Genomic DNA, 15,195 nt, shown 5'->3' with positions numbered 1-15,195 from the left:
AACTTTGTCAGGATGTTTCTTATTTACAAGTCAGACTCACTGTCCATAAGGCAAATTAAATAAGTTGCCACAGTTCCTAAATTCAAAGTTCATCAGCAATTAGCAAAGAAAAAAACTCAAAATACACTCTTCAGAGATATCTTAGTTCCAAAATGAGTCAGTGTAATTTCCCTGGCTCCTCCAGCATCTGAGTGCTGGCCAGACAGAGTGTACCGTGTGGTGTTAAACTGCCATACGAAATTGGCCCTCTATCCCACCACAATGACACGGGACTAACCCCTCTGTCTGGGACTGGGAACAGTTTACTTTCCCCCACCAGAGAAAGATCCAAAACTTCCCAAAAAGAAAAACAAGCTTCAACATTACAGTCTTGCATAAAGTTCAAAAGATCATCTCTCTTCTGTTCTTCAGCTGGCTTTAAACTAGCCAACACAGTCAAGCAATCAACAAAAAAATGAACTTTCAAGAAAACATGCAATGGTTAGTCACTTGCCTTCCACACAGCATATTTCCATAACTTCCCCAGGCAATTCAACAATGGATTCCACTTCCATATCCTGGGTGTCTTCCAGCAGCTTAGGAGACATGTCCTCTCCAGCCTCTGTCAGCTCCATGGCTTCTGGAGTTTGGCAAGCATTCAGAGCTCTCAGCCCTGAGCGCAGGAACCTGTCCTCTCCCAGTGTCTGCTGCTTCTGACTCTCAAGGTATTGAGACTTCAAGTTAAGCAGTCTGCAGCCCCGCCCCAAACCTTCAGCAGGAAGTAATTTCTTGTTAATTACCTTAGGCTTGTGTGGGGGATGGGAATCCTGCAGTTCTTCCCTCCTGCTCCCTCTACAGGTCACAGCCGGAAACTCATCCCCTGACTGCAATTGGGTTTTAAATGAAGGAGAATGTGTGTAGCCTAAATCTGAATTGTGCACTGCTCTAGGGCCATTCCTAGCAGGCACAGTCTGCTTACCACATACCCCTCCCCTTAACTGACTGCTAGGGATGGATCTAGGCCTCTCCGGGTCTTTTTCCCCAATACGGGATAAAGCGTCAGCATTAGTATGCAGACGACCAGGCCTGTGTATCGTTTTATACCGGAAAGTTTGCAGGGCCAGGTACCACCTGGTGAGTCGGGCATTGTTATTCCTCATAGAATTTAGCCAGCTCAACGCAGCGTGATCAGTGACCAATGTAAACTCTCGTCCTTCCAGGTAGTGTTCTAGGCTCTGCATGGCCCATTTGGCAGCTAGACACTCCAGTTCTACCGTTGCATAATGCTTTTCATTATCGTGCAACTTTCTACTGAGATAAAGAACTGGGTGTTCTAGCCCCTCTACCTCTTGACTCAGGACTGCGCCTAAACCAGTTTGTGAGGCATCTGTCTGTAAGACAAATGGACGTTGGAAATTCACTGATGCCAACACCGGTTTAGAGCACAGACAGGTCTTGAGATCTCCCAGTGCCTTCCTACCCTCGGGGTCCCAACGTAATTTGTCAGGCCTATTCTTCTTAAGCATCTCTGTCAAAGGGGCCGCACGGGTGGCAAAATGAGGAATAAATCGTCGATAGTACCCCACCAACCCCAAGAATCCCCGTAATTGCTTCTTGGATTCAGGTTCAGGGTACTCTCGAATACACTGGATTTTATCTACTAAGGGCTTGACCACCCCCCCTCCTATCAAGTATCCTAGATACTTGACTTCTTTCTCCCCCACGCAGCATTTCTTGGGGTTGATTGTTAGACCTGCCTCCCTTAATGCCTGTAAGACTGCCCGCACTTGCTCCATATGTTGGGCCCAAGTTTGGGAATGAATGACAATATCATCCAAATAGGCGGATGCATACTCCTGGTGCCCCCTTAGGACTTGATCCATCAAGCGTTGGCATGAAGCGGCAGCCCCATGCAAGCCGAAGGGCATTTTGGTAAATTGGAACAAGCCTAAAGGGGAACCAAAAGCAGTCTTAGGTCTAGCAGTGGGTGTCAAGGGGATCTGCCAATACCCTTTTGTGAGATCTAGGGTGGTAAGATACTGCGCCTGTTCCCAACCTATCCAGCAATTCCTCCACCCTAGGCATCGGAAAAGCATCAAACTGTGAGATAGCATTCAATTGGCGGAAGTCGATGCAGAACCTAGGTGACCCATCTGCCTTGGGCACAATCACGATAGGACTTGCCCACGGACTCTGGGAAGGTTCGATGACCCCCAGGGCTAACATCTCTTCAACCAAATCCTGAACTAGAACCCTCTTCTCCTCGGACAGCCGATAGGGCTTAACCCTTACAACCTGTCCTGGAAGGGTCTGAATATCATGGCTTACCAGAGTAGTATTACCCGGGATGGGTGAGAAAACATCCCCAAACTCCTCCAATAGCCCTTCTACTCCCTTTTTCTGCAAAGGAGTAAGTTCTTCCCCCATGTTAACCTGCTCCGTCGGATTAAACTCTCTGACCTGTGGTCCGAATTCATCCTCCTCACAACGTTGAGCGATGAGGGCTAAGGTCTGACGCTCTCTCCACGGTTTGAGGAGGTTTACGTGGTAAATTTGTTCCCTCCCCTTAGCATCCTTGACCTTATAATCCACCTCATTTACTTGCTGTATGATGGTGACTGGACCTTTCCACTGAGCAAGAAACTTATGGGGGTCCGTGGGAATTAAGACAAGGACCTGTTCTCCCACCTGCAACTGTCTATCTTGGGCTTTTTGATCATAATAAGTTTTTTGCTTCACTTGGCTTTTCTCCATCTGAGCTTTACCCTTTTCTACCAACTTCTTGAATCTTTGCTTGAGATCGCCCAGGTAGGATATTATATTAGTCCGACACTCAGAAGGAGGGTCCCACTTATCTTTCAAAATATCCAATAAGCCCCTGGGTTTCCGCCCAAATAGCATTTCATAGGGGCTAATACCCAACGAAACCTGGACTTTTTCCCGACTAGCGTATAACACCCACGGTATCATCAAGTCCCAATCAGTCAGCTCCTGCCGTGCTACCTTCTTGAGCATCAGCTTAAGGGACTGATTAAATCTCTCCACTAATCCATTTCCTTGAGGGTGGTAGGCTGCGGTTTTTATATGCCTTATTCCAAACCTCTGCCAGAAGGCCTCCATCTCCCGGGAAATAAAATTACTCCCCTGGTCTGTGAGAACCTCCCTCGGGAACCCCACGGAACAGAATAAACTGACCAGCTCCTTAGTAATGTTCTGAGTGGAGGTTTTCCTCAAAGGGAAAGCCCACGGGAACCTGGTGGCAATATCCATCACCACCAGTATATACTGGTAACCCCGGGGCGTTTTCTGCAATGGCCCCACAATATCCATAGCCCATCTACCTAAGGGTTCCTCCACCCAAGGAATGGGAATCAATGGAACTCTACGGGGTTTTTGTGTAGCTAGCTTCTGGCAGGTAGGGCAAGAGGCACAGAACTGTGTTAACTCCTGGCGTAACCCAGGCCAAAAAAATCTCTGCAAGATCTGGGTTTCCGTGGCCTCCACTCCCTTATGCCCTGCCAAAGGATGATCATGTGCCATTTGTAGAATCAGAGACCTAAAACCTTGTGGTACTACCAACTGTTCGACCTTGTCATCTTGTCCCCCCATGGTGTTAATCCGGTATAATAGCCCCCGTTTAACTTTCATACTAAACGGCCCTTTATAAGAAGTCCCCACCTGTTGCCATGCAGACCGTAGGGATGGGTCAGCTTTTTGCTCCGCCTGAAAGGTGGGGAAGGTCTCTAGTACCCTTTCAGGAATAGAGGGAACTTCCTGCTGCTGAGCAGCACGGCCAAGGGTTTGTCTCCTCTGCCATTTCTGGCGTTTCACCTGTGCTTTGGAGGGACGCGGTTCTTTTTCCTTCCCTTTCTGAAAAAGTTCCCCCTGAAATGGGAAGGTATCCCCCAGGGTCTCTCCAGGGGTTTCCTTTTTCTGACATTGGGCACGTGTATTAACCAGAGCTTGCTCGGGGTTCCACTCTATTGGCCAACCTTTCCAATCTCTACCTAAGATCATCTCATAGGGTGCCCTAGGAACCACAGCGATTAACAGCTTCTCCTCACTGTCTCCATACTGCACTCGCATCCAGTGGGTCACATAGTCATGGACGTCCCCATGGATGCATCTAATAGAGACCTTAGGACCCTCTAGACTGGTCTCTTCTCTCTGATCATGAATAGTGTCCCAAACCTGTTCTTTTATCATGGATTGAGAGGCACCACTATCCAGAAAAGCCACAATAGAGTGTCCATTAATCTGCACAGGCACCTGATACCCCCCTTTAGCCATTTCAGTGGGGGATTGTATCCCTAGCAAATTCATTCTTTTCTCACCCTTGCTCTGTCCATGACCCGGCTTGCCACCCCTCCAACCAGATACGGGTTTCTTCCCAGGTGTTTCTGAATCTAAAGCCCCCTTTATAGGCTTGGGAATATTCTCCTGGGATCTGCGGCCACCTCCCGTCGGAGTTGTGGGTCCCTTATAGTTAAAGTTACCCCCATGAGTGCTCCCTTCAGGTCCTATGGAAGTAGAGGAATCAATATAAGCTTCAGCAAGCTCTATCACTTGTCCTAGTGGACGACTTCCCTGTCTCTGAATCCAGGCTCTGAGGTTCTTCGGAAGAGCCTCCAAAAACTGCTCCAATAGAATTTCAGCGAGCATGGCCTGTGGGTCCGAGAGACAGTGCTGTAGCCACCTCTCCACTAACTTCCTAAGCCTATGAAGGAGTGCTTTGGGCCTCTCTTTGTCCCTCAACTGGGCACCCCTGAACTCCTGACGGTAATGTTCCCTTGTGTACCCTAAGTAATCGAGGACATGGTTTTTAATGGCTCGGTAGTTATTAGCTAACTCAGGGCTGAGAGTCTGATATGCCGCCAATGCACCTCCAGCGAGGCACGGAATCAGCCTCCTTGCCCATTGTTGCTCCGGCCAACCAGCCGCTACTGCCATTCTTTCAAATGCCATTAAAAAGTCATCTGGAGCATCTGTAGGTCCCATTTTACAAAGCTGCATGTTAGTAAAATGGTTCAGCCCTACCGGAACTCCTGTAGTTGCTGGTACTCCTGCGCTGGAACCTCCAGGCACTGTCCCTTGAAGAAACTGGGTGAATGTCCTGGTCTGGTCCCCCATGACTTGTACCAGCTCCTCGTGTCTCCTTCCGGACTCCACCTGACTCGCCCGCCAGAGGTCCTGGTTTGCCTGGAGCACGACTTTTAAATCTTCTGTCTGCTTCTGCTGTTCTGACGCCAACAGGGTGAACAACTGCTGCAAATCCATGCTGCTACCTGGAAAGCAAACAAAAATAACGGAACCCAAGTGCGGATTTTTTTTTTTTTTCTTCAGCACACCCCAGAGAGCTAGCCCCCAGCTCCCGCCTCCTAGCCACACTATCAACCCCAGAATCCTCTATCAGCTGTCCCCAAGGTACTCTTACCGGACAAACTGATGAGTCTTAGCGTTTGGGATTGATAACAGGCTCGGCTCCTCTGGAACACTGCTGGGCTCCCTCCGGTTCTGGTTCTTGATTCCGCTTCCACGATTTCCGGCAGTCCCAATCTCTTACAGCGTGCTTCAAGGGGTCAGCAACAGTCCACAGAAGAAGACTCCAATAATGAAAAAAAAAAATCAACACACACAGCGGCAAGCACTGCACTTAGTAAACTTTAGTTCCTGGTTTAATGTCCTCTTTAACAATCTCCCTTGTTAGGCAGTAAAAAATAAAAAATCCCACTCCTGATACCAATCTTTGTAACCGGCAGCCTCAGGGCAAGGTGTCTTGGGCCACCGGTACAAGAAAAATCTTCTTGTGAGCCGCTGCGGGCAGCACAAGGAAAAGAAAATGGCGTTTAGCAAAGGACACCACCACACCAGGTAAGTTCAGTTCAGAATAACTTCAGGTTTAATTCTTAAAGTAAAAATAAAGATCAAAACTTTGTCAGGATGTTTCTTATTTACAAGTCAGACTCACTGTCCATAAGGCAAATTAAATAAGTTGCCACAGTTCCTAAATTCAAAGTTCATCAGCAATTAGCAAAGAAAAAAACTCAAAATACACTCTTCAGAGATATCTTAGTTCCAAAATGAGTCAGTGTAATTTCCCTGGCTCCTCCAGCATCTGAGTGCTGGCCAGACAGAGTGTACCGTGTGGTGTTAAACTGCCATACGAAATTGGCCCTCTATCCCACCACAATGACACGGGACTAACCCCTCTGTCTGGGACTGGGAACAGTTTACTTTCCCCCACCAGAGAAAGATCCAAAACTTCCCAAAAAGAAAAACAAGCTTCAACATTACAGTCTTGCATAAAGTTCAAAAGATCATCTCTCTTCTGTTCTTCAGCTGGCTTTAAACTAGCCAACACAGTCAAGCAATCAACAAAAAAATGAACTTTCAAGAAAACATGCAATGGTTAGTCACTTGCCTTCCACACAGCATATTTCCATAACTTCCCCAGGCAATTCAACAATGGATTCCACTTCCATATCCTGGGTGTCTTCCAGCAGCTTAGGAGACATGTCCTCTCCAGCCTCTGTCAGCTCCATGGCTTCTGGAGTTTGGCAAGCATTCAGAGCTCTCAGCCCTGAGCGCAGGAACCTGTCCTCTCCCAGTGTCTGCTGCTTCTGACTCTCAAGGTATTGAGACTTCAAGTTAAGCAGTCTGCAGCCCCGCCCCAAACCTTCAGCAGGAAGTAATTTCTTGTTAATTACCTTAGGCTTGTGTGGGGGATGGGAATCCTGCAGTTCTTCCCTCCTGCTCCCTCTACAGGTCACAGCCGGAAACTCATCCCCTGACTGCAATTGGGTTTTAAATGAAGGAGAATGTGTGTAGCCTAAATCTGAATTGTGCACTGCTCTAGGGCCATTCCTAGCAGGCACAGTCTGCTTACCACACTATCCAGTATCTCTATCCCCCCCTACACACACACACCATCCCTTGTGTCCAACTTATCTCCCTTTCTGTTCCTTCCCTCATTAAATCCCATTGTCCATCATATCCCTATCTCCTGTTTTTAGATCCATTATTTCTTCCATCCTTCCCCATCTCCCCTCTCCCTCCCCCTTCTCTCCTCTCCATGATCGCTCCCAACTCCAACTCCCCTCTCCATAATCTCCCCCAACTCTATCTCCCCTCTCCATAATCTCTCCCAAGTCCATCCCTCCTCCACCATCCATCTTCCCCTCTCTACCCTAGTGAAGAAACAGCATGAGACCTATCAAGTTATCCAGTTATAGGGTGGATCCTTCAGACCAATCTGGGATCTCTGGCAGCCTCATGCATATCATTTCAAAGTGAGGGTGCACAAAAAACATAAGACATTCTTTCTAATAATATTTATATAGCTTTGGAGGGGAGAGGAATGGACAGGGGTGATTTCTACATTCAAGATAGTATGGAAGGTGAGATTGACCAAATTCTGTAATACTATATAGAAGGCTCTGTGAGCGATTATTTAGATATTAAACTGGCACTGAAGTAAGATAGGTAACCAGTGTTACTTTCTTGATATGAAGGATGACATGATCACACCTCTTAGCATTGTGTACAAGTCTAGTTTCAGTGTTATAGCCAGTGGTAATTTTCACCTATCAGGGTATTCAGTGCATTGGAAAGCTACTGCCTCTTCCTTCAGTCTTAGGGATGTTTTCTTCCATCTCAGTCTCTAGCTCCAGTTATTCTTGTAGATTCTACAATGGAAGATCACATTATTATGGTTCTTCTCTCTGCTTAGGTGGAAGAATTGAAGACTCAGCTGAGGTTGGCTGAGGATGCCCGTGATGGAGTCCGCAAGGACCTGACTAAAATTCATCGCCAACTACAGGAGGCAAAAGATGTGCAGGATTCTCAGCGCAAAGAGGCACTGGAACTACGAAGGACACTTGGTGATGAAACTCGAGAAAAGGAAGCACTACAGAAATCCAATACTGATCTCCGAACAGGAATAAAGAAGACTGAGGGAGAAAGAATCAGGTAACTGTATAAGAGGGATAAAAGGAAGAAGCAGCAATATGACCAGTAAGGGCTAAATTGAGTCTAAATCAGTGTGTCTCAAACTTTTTTAGCTGTGGGACACTAAATGGAGCAAATGTTTTTTGTGGCACATTATAATTGAAATTATAAATTTGCAAAACCAACAAAAATTTAATATGAGAGTTATTTATGTGAAGTTCTTTAAGCTATGTATGGGTAATGGTAACAACGGTGAAACTAGATAGAATTGCTAATCAATGCAATGGATGTGCTTGTTTTTGAGTGCAAATTAACTCAAAATGTGTCTCGATAGTCGACAAGCATTTCATTATCCACCATCTGTAGTCATTCTCTTTTTTTCGATTTAATTTCTGTCTGAGCTGAAAATCCAAGTTTGCAAAGATAAGAAGATCCAAACAGTAACAAAGCCTTGATTGCTTTTTTGCTCAAGTTAGAATAACTACTGCATAAAAAATAAAAATAAAATTATTTGCTGTTAGTTTTCAAGGACCAGTCACATAAAAAAATGATGCTTGTCTGAGCGGCTGTGGAGTGCCACAGGGTTCAGTGCTTGGACCTGTGCTCTTCAACATATTTATAAACATCCTGGAAATTGGTACGATGAGCAAGGTGATTCAATTTGCAGACAAAACAAAGTTATTCAGAGTAGTGAGGACGCAGAAGGATTGTGAAGACCTGCAATGTGACATAAACATGCTCGAGAAATGGGCTGCGACATGGCAAATGAGGTTTAACAAGGATAAGTGTATGGTGATACATGTCGATAAGAAAAATCTTATTCACGAATACAGGATGTCTGGTGCAGTACTTGGAGAGATCCCCCAGGAAAGAGACTTGGGCTGATCAGAATTTACTGACTATACCTTCTGCTATGCCTCAACATATTACTGACATGTATCCTCAAGTCTGCTTATCTGACCTCTTTGTCCTGAGTGTTACCTTGATCTCAAAGGGACAGTAAAGCTTGCTTATTTGAGATCCTGACTTCCTTTGCATGCGTGCCGCTCAAATAACATCAGTAAAGACAGATGGGAAACCAAACAAGTACCTCTTTGACCTGGGTGTTGTCAAACAGATAACAAAAGACCAGGACCAGCTGTCTTACTAAGAGGCCAGTAACATCAAAAGGACTGAGAAACCAAACAAGTATCTGCTATCTTGATCTCTTTGACCTGGGTGTTGTCAAAACAGATAACAAAAGACCAGGACCAGCTGTCTTACTAAGAGGCCAGTAACATCAAAAGGACAGAGAAACCGAACAATTATCTGACATTCTGACCTCCTTGACCTAAGTATTGCCAAAACAACATCAAAGGAACTGGAAGCCGGTTTTCTTCAACACCTCCTTCTGACATCCTGACCTGGGTGTTGTCAAAACAACAGAACAAAAGACCAGGACCAAGTGTGCCTGAATAATAGTGAAGGACTCTGATTACTGCAGGATCAGACGTATTACTATGAACTATATAAGAACAGAACTCTGCCCCTAACCTTAGAATCCATGACGTCTGAAGGGAGAAGCCACGATGTCTAAAGGGACAGTCCTTTGGTCCACCCATCTATCAATTGCAAGGATTCCAAATTGTGAAGATGGTCGTTGTATGGGGCAAGGTGATGCTATTTTATATTTAATTCTAATATATGTATAATAAAGTATTATTGTTTATGCTTTATATTGTCTGTGTGCTTTTCTGAGTGTCACTGATCATCCCATTTGACAGAAATAAGTGGCGGAACAAATTGGTACCAGAAGTAGGGTTGATCAATGTGGTCACAAAAGCACCAGATAAAACATGGGGTTGAGGAGCAGGCTCCCAATCCCTCCATTCTGGAGTGGAATGACAGTATAGGTAAATTAATGGCCACTGAATGGTCTATAGAAGCAGGATTATGTGAATTCTGTACTTTTGAAAGTGGGGATCCACATGAATTATGTGCCTCCTTACAAAAGGTGAAAATCTCAAAAGGAGAAGAGCAAGAAGGAATTTCTAGACAAGGAAGGATGATTTTGTCAGACTGGAGGAATTTGCATGAAGCTAAACAGGAATTACAATTGAAATTAGAAGAGCTGGAAAAGAAAAGGTATAATCAACAGCATGCCATTACAATGCTACAATGTCAGAATAAGTTGTTAATGGATAAGGTAGAAACCTATCAAAATGTAACAGAAAAGTCAGCTATGCGATATGCACGATATAAATACAAAAAATGGAGGTGGAAAGTGAGTTACAGAAAAGTTAAAATCTTAATTTATCATCTGCCGGATGATTGGAATCCAAACAAACGGGATGGGAATATTTGGGATTCAAATTATAATAACAGTGAGGAGGATATATGTGTTGAAGGAGAGCAGGCAGAAAGTTTAGAAGCAAAGCCTGTGAGGAAACAAAGATTACAGGGAAATCTGCAGACAGGAGAAAATCTAACTAGAAATAATGTTATGGAGGATGTTACTCCACAGGAAGTCATGGATACGATGGCATGCTTTACACAGCAGCCTGGGGAACCACTAATACAATGGGTAATTCGGGTGCAGGAGCTGGGCGCAGTAGGGATTATGGTGGATGCCACAGATGCCCCTAAATTTGTTCAAATTAGTCAAGAAGCAGCAGTACAAGATGCTTTACGGGAGGATCCTTATCCTGCAAAATATACCCAATGGTCTTTATTAGAGATAATTAGTAGGGGTGTTACGAGGCGATATCCACTTGAATCTGATTGGCCCTCAAATGATAAAATTTGGTATATATTAAAAGATGCTCAAATGAGAATTAAGGAAGAGGCTATGAAGGTAGCCTTAGTAATAGGTCACGCTGACAAATATATGTCATTACCTTTTACTGTGTCCATGAGAAATAAAATTATTAAGTATGCTGCACCGGCATACAAACAGGTAATGATAACTTTGTTGATCAATCAAATAGATAGGACTATTTTGGAAGCCTTAGAAGCGGTCCGACAGTTAGGAGATCGGGGGGACTGGGGACCTCAAAATACTTTTGATAAAAAGAGAAAAGGACAATCCAATTCAAACAGGGCTAATCGGGTGTCTCGGAGGAATATGTTTTTGGCATTAATAAAAGATGGAGTAAAGAGGGAAGAAATAGATGGGAAAGATACAGGGACGTAATGGGGAATGTACAAAAGTAGAGGACTGGGAAAGAAATCTATGTCCCAAGCACAAGTGAACAAAGGAGAGAGGGAGGATATTTTGGTGCCGACGGCTCCTCCTGAGGAAACTGCTTCCATTCTTTATCCTGATTTAAAAGGGTGGAAGTGTTGGGAGGATCAATAATGTGAATGCCGAGCCTCAGTGTTTGCCTGGACCAAATTAGAACAGCGTCCACAGGTAGAGATAAATCTGGGGAGCAAAAGGTACAAGCTGTAATGGACACTGGGGTGGAGGAATATAAATATCAGGATTGGGGAGAAAATTATACAAGCAGGAAGAATATTACAAATTTTAAAGGTTAACATTACAGCTTTCCGATGGAATCTATAGTTTTGGTAAATTGCCAGACATTCCTATGAGAACCAATGCATTTTTACTATTCCTATACTGGAGCAATGTCCAGAACAATTTGCATCCACTGGGCAAGGGAGGCAATATACATCTACCAGACTACCACAAAAATACTTACTTAGTCCCACTTTCTATCACAAGATTATAGCAGAAAGTGGGCAAAAGGATGCCGAGAGGTGATAGAGAAAGTTAAACAGAAAATTGTAAACTTCCCTTCTCCCCAAAGTAAAAAACAGACTTGGGCCTTTTTGGATTCTGGAGGCAACATATTTCACATCAGGGGTAACATATGGGGTAGGTTGGACAATAAAAAAGTAGAAATATTGCTAAGTGACCTTTATAATGTATAAAGTTTTGTTAGATAGTATAAGGAAGTTGCACTCCAAATAATTTTGCAAATGTGTCTTTTACCTCAAACACTAACATTGTGAACCACTGTACCTGCACGTAAACCTCTCTTGTATATTTTATAGATTAAAACTTCCCTGCTTGCATTCTCTTACGATTGTGTGACAGAGCTTTGAAATGGAAGAAAATAGAAAAGAAGACCAGTAAAACTATAAAGAGCAATTAACTTAAGTTTCTATCTCTCTTTCTTTTAGAAGCTTAGTATCCAGACATGGTCAGGAGAACCAATTTCACTGTGCTATATTTAAAATACTTCCAGCACTGTGACCTGATAGTGGGAATCCAATGGATACCAAATTTGTTTATGACTCTTTTGATTAATAGTGTGCTTATTTACAGATTAAATTCAACCTTGAATCATTACCGATGGAAGAAAGCATGCCGGAGCTCTGTGTTTGTCTGTTTCTGTTATGTGTTGTCTGTTTTAGCTTATGGGGTACCCCAACATCGCACATTGGCCATTTCCAGAGTTTATTCCACCCCTTCTTTTAGTCCAAATGGTACCATATCCCTTTCCAAAAAAAAAAAAAAGATTCCCTCACTTATCTTATGAAAACCATGCTCACAATTATTTTATGCTATGGCTCATACAGCCCAATGATAATTTAGTTAGGGGTTATATTATAAGAGGATATCTGAAGAGAAAAAATTAGAAAGCTTTATACCTGGTAAAATGGTGTTCATTGGTATTTGATATTTGCTAAATAAAATAAAAAATGGTCTCTCTTTATTTAACTTACCAGGTATAAACAGTGCAGTGCACATCTCTGACATAAGTTATTTTGGTATTACAATCAGTACGTGTGTATGGTCTCTTTTAAATGACATAATAATTATGTCCAGAACATAAAAAGGTATTTTCTGAATGTCCTACAGAATACCTTTAAGTGCATTAGTGTTGTTTCTCTTATCTCACACAAATACTACCTTACACACAAGTATTGTGTCAAATGTTATCACATTCTGTACGTGTGTATGGTCTCTTTTAAATGACATAATAATTATGTCCAGAACATAAAAAGGTATTTTCTGAATGTACTACAGAATACCTTTAAGTGCATTAGTGTTGTTTCTCTTATCTCACACAAATACTACCTTACACACAAGTATTGTGTCAAATGTTATCACATTCTGTACGTGTGTATGGTCTCTCTTAAATGACATAATAATTAAGTTTCAAGTTTATTAAATTTTGATTTTACGCAATATCAAATATTTCAATGCGTATTACATAATTGAAATGTACAATAAAAAAAACTAGGGTGACAAATACAAATACAAATAAGACAAAATTATACAGACTAATCATTATGTATTATTAATACAAACTGAAACAAGTGGGTAAAAAAAATGGAATTACAATATAAAAAAAAAAAATTTTTTTAACAATTAAGGTTTATACATAAGGGTAGGGTAGGTGAGAAAAGTAATGAAGGAAAGAAAGAAAGAAAAAAAAAAAGATGTTTTGATCGAAAAGAAAGAAATGTAAGATTAAAAGAACTCTTATAATTTCTATGTTGATGTTCTACATATTTGATTCCTTTGATGTTCTGCATATTTGATTCCTAAAGGATAAATATTGTGTTTATTATCATTATCTATTTATGTATTGAATGCATCTCTATAAAGAATGCTTTTCAAACCATGTTTAAATTTGTCTAGTGATGTTTAGTTACGTAAATAAATAGGTAGATTATTCCACAGTTGAGGTGCTTGCACTGAAAATATAGTTGTTCTTCTTGTCCCAATTATTTTTAATGAAGGGATAGTTAGTAAATTTTGTTGTGTTGATCTTAGCGTCCTTAACGAAGAATAAGGGATTAATAGTCTATCAAGAAATAATGGCGCGTGTACTTGTTGGATTTTAAATGTTAGTAATGCAATTTTAAATGTAATTCTATGTATAATTGGTAACCAGTGTGCATCCTGTAAAAGCGGAGTAACATGGTCATATTTCTTTGAGTTTGTTATAATTTTAATGGCTGTATTTTGTATTGTTCCGCCACTAATTTCTGTCAAGTGGGATGATCAGAGATACTCAGAAAAACACACAGACAATATAAAGCATAAACAATAACACTTTAATATATATATAAGAATAAATTATCATCACCGTATCTCACGTAAACCCTCCCTTCACCATTCGGAATCCCTCAATGGATAGGCGAGTAGGACACAGGAGTCTGCCCCGTTAGACCTGACGTCTTGGATAGCCGGCTAGGATTCTAGATTCTAGGAGCAGAATTCCGTCCTTATAAGCTGCTGAGTTAAACAGCTGGTCCTGCAGTAACAGGGTCCTTTGATTCAGGCACACCCCAGGTCGGTCCCTTTGAAGCTGTTTTGACAACACCCAGGTCAAAAGAGGTCAAGATAGTAGATACTTGTCACTGTCTTTTTCTTTTTGACGTAGTTTCCCATCTGTCTTTACTGATGATCATCTGGTTTTACAGTCCTTTGAAGATCAATGAGGTCAGGATGTTAGCTCCTGTGGAGATCAGGATCTCAAATAAGCAAGGTTATTGCAGAGACCATCTGGTCTTACTGTCCTGTGGAGATCAAAGAGGTCAGGACGCAAGGAGGTGTTGCAGTTTATAGTCTCTTTGATGCTATCCAGTTGACACTTAGACAAAGGAAGTCAGGATCTCAAATAAGCAAGTTTATTGCAGAGACCATTTGGTCTTACTGTTCTTTGGAGGTCAGGAGTTCAGGTAAGCAGATTTGAGAATACATATTAGTAAACAAAATTATCAGTAATATGCTGGGTCAGCAGACTTGAGAATACATAAACAAAATTATCAATAATATGCTAGGGTATAACTGGCATAACATTCCACCCTTGGATTCTTAAGTCTGTTCCGTGCCATATCACAGCCTCTAGTAATAGCATCCCACACTGCAACATACTAACATTCTGTAAACATACTGAAAAGGGAGTTTGATTAGCAGGAATCACAAGTTCAACAGTACTAAGGACACATTGTTTCATTTTAAAATTTACACCATTTTCTATCTAAGGATACAGAATGTGATGTGGTTTTTAAATCAATGCGATAAAGGTAATTCTTTGTGATATCATTAACGACATGTAACATTAACTGATCATATCGTAGCGTTAGTTCATAATTATGTACAGTATGTGGCACCCATTCACCTTCCCTTCTAAATACAACTGCTACTCTGGAGCCAAAATATGCTTCTTTGCCAGCCAGTATTTCAGAAACAATAGTATCTATTCTACTTTTAAGCAAAGGTAAAATGGGAAAATTAATTTTCCCTTCATAATTTATTTCCTTATG

General features: G+C 42.2%; 1 protein-coding gene across 5 annotated transcripts in view; it reads left to right on the top strand.

Annotated features, from left to right (window-relative positions):
• Positions 1-15,195, top strand: part of CROCC2 (ciliary rootlet coiled-coil, rootletin family member 2) — a 993,480-nt gene that overhangs the window by 721,227 nt on the left and 257,058 nt on the right. For all 5 annotated transcript variants that reach the window (XM_033959482.1, XM_033959484.1, XM_033959480.1 and 2 more), the window contains one exon: positions 7,709-7,947. In XM_033959482.1, coding sequence (XP_033815373.1) covers positions 7,709-7,947 — 239 coding nt within the window. The remainder of the gene's footprint in view (positions 1-7,708; positions 7,948-15,195) is intronic.

The sequence above is a fragment of the Geotrypetes seraphini genome, chromosome 9, assembly GCF_902459505.1.
Source record: "Geotrypetes seraphini chromosome 9, aGeoSer1.1, whole genome shotgun sequence".
Lineage (NCBI taxonomy): Eukaryota > Metazoa > Chordata > Amphibia > Gymnophiona > Dermophiidae > Geotrypetes > Geotrypetes seraphini.
Note: the sequence above shows the minus strand (reverse complement) of the source record. Positions and strands in the feature narration are given on the sequence as shown.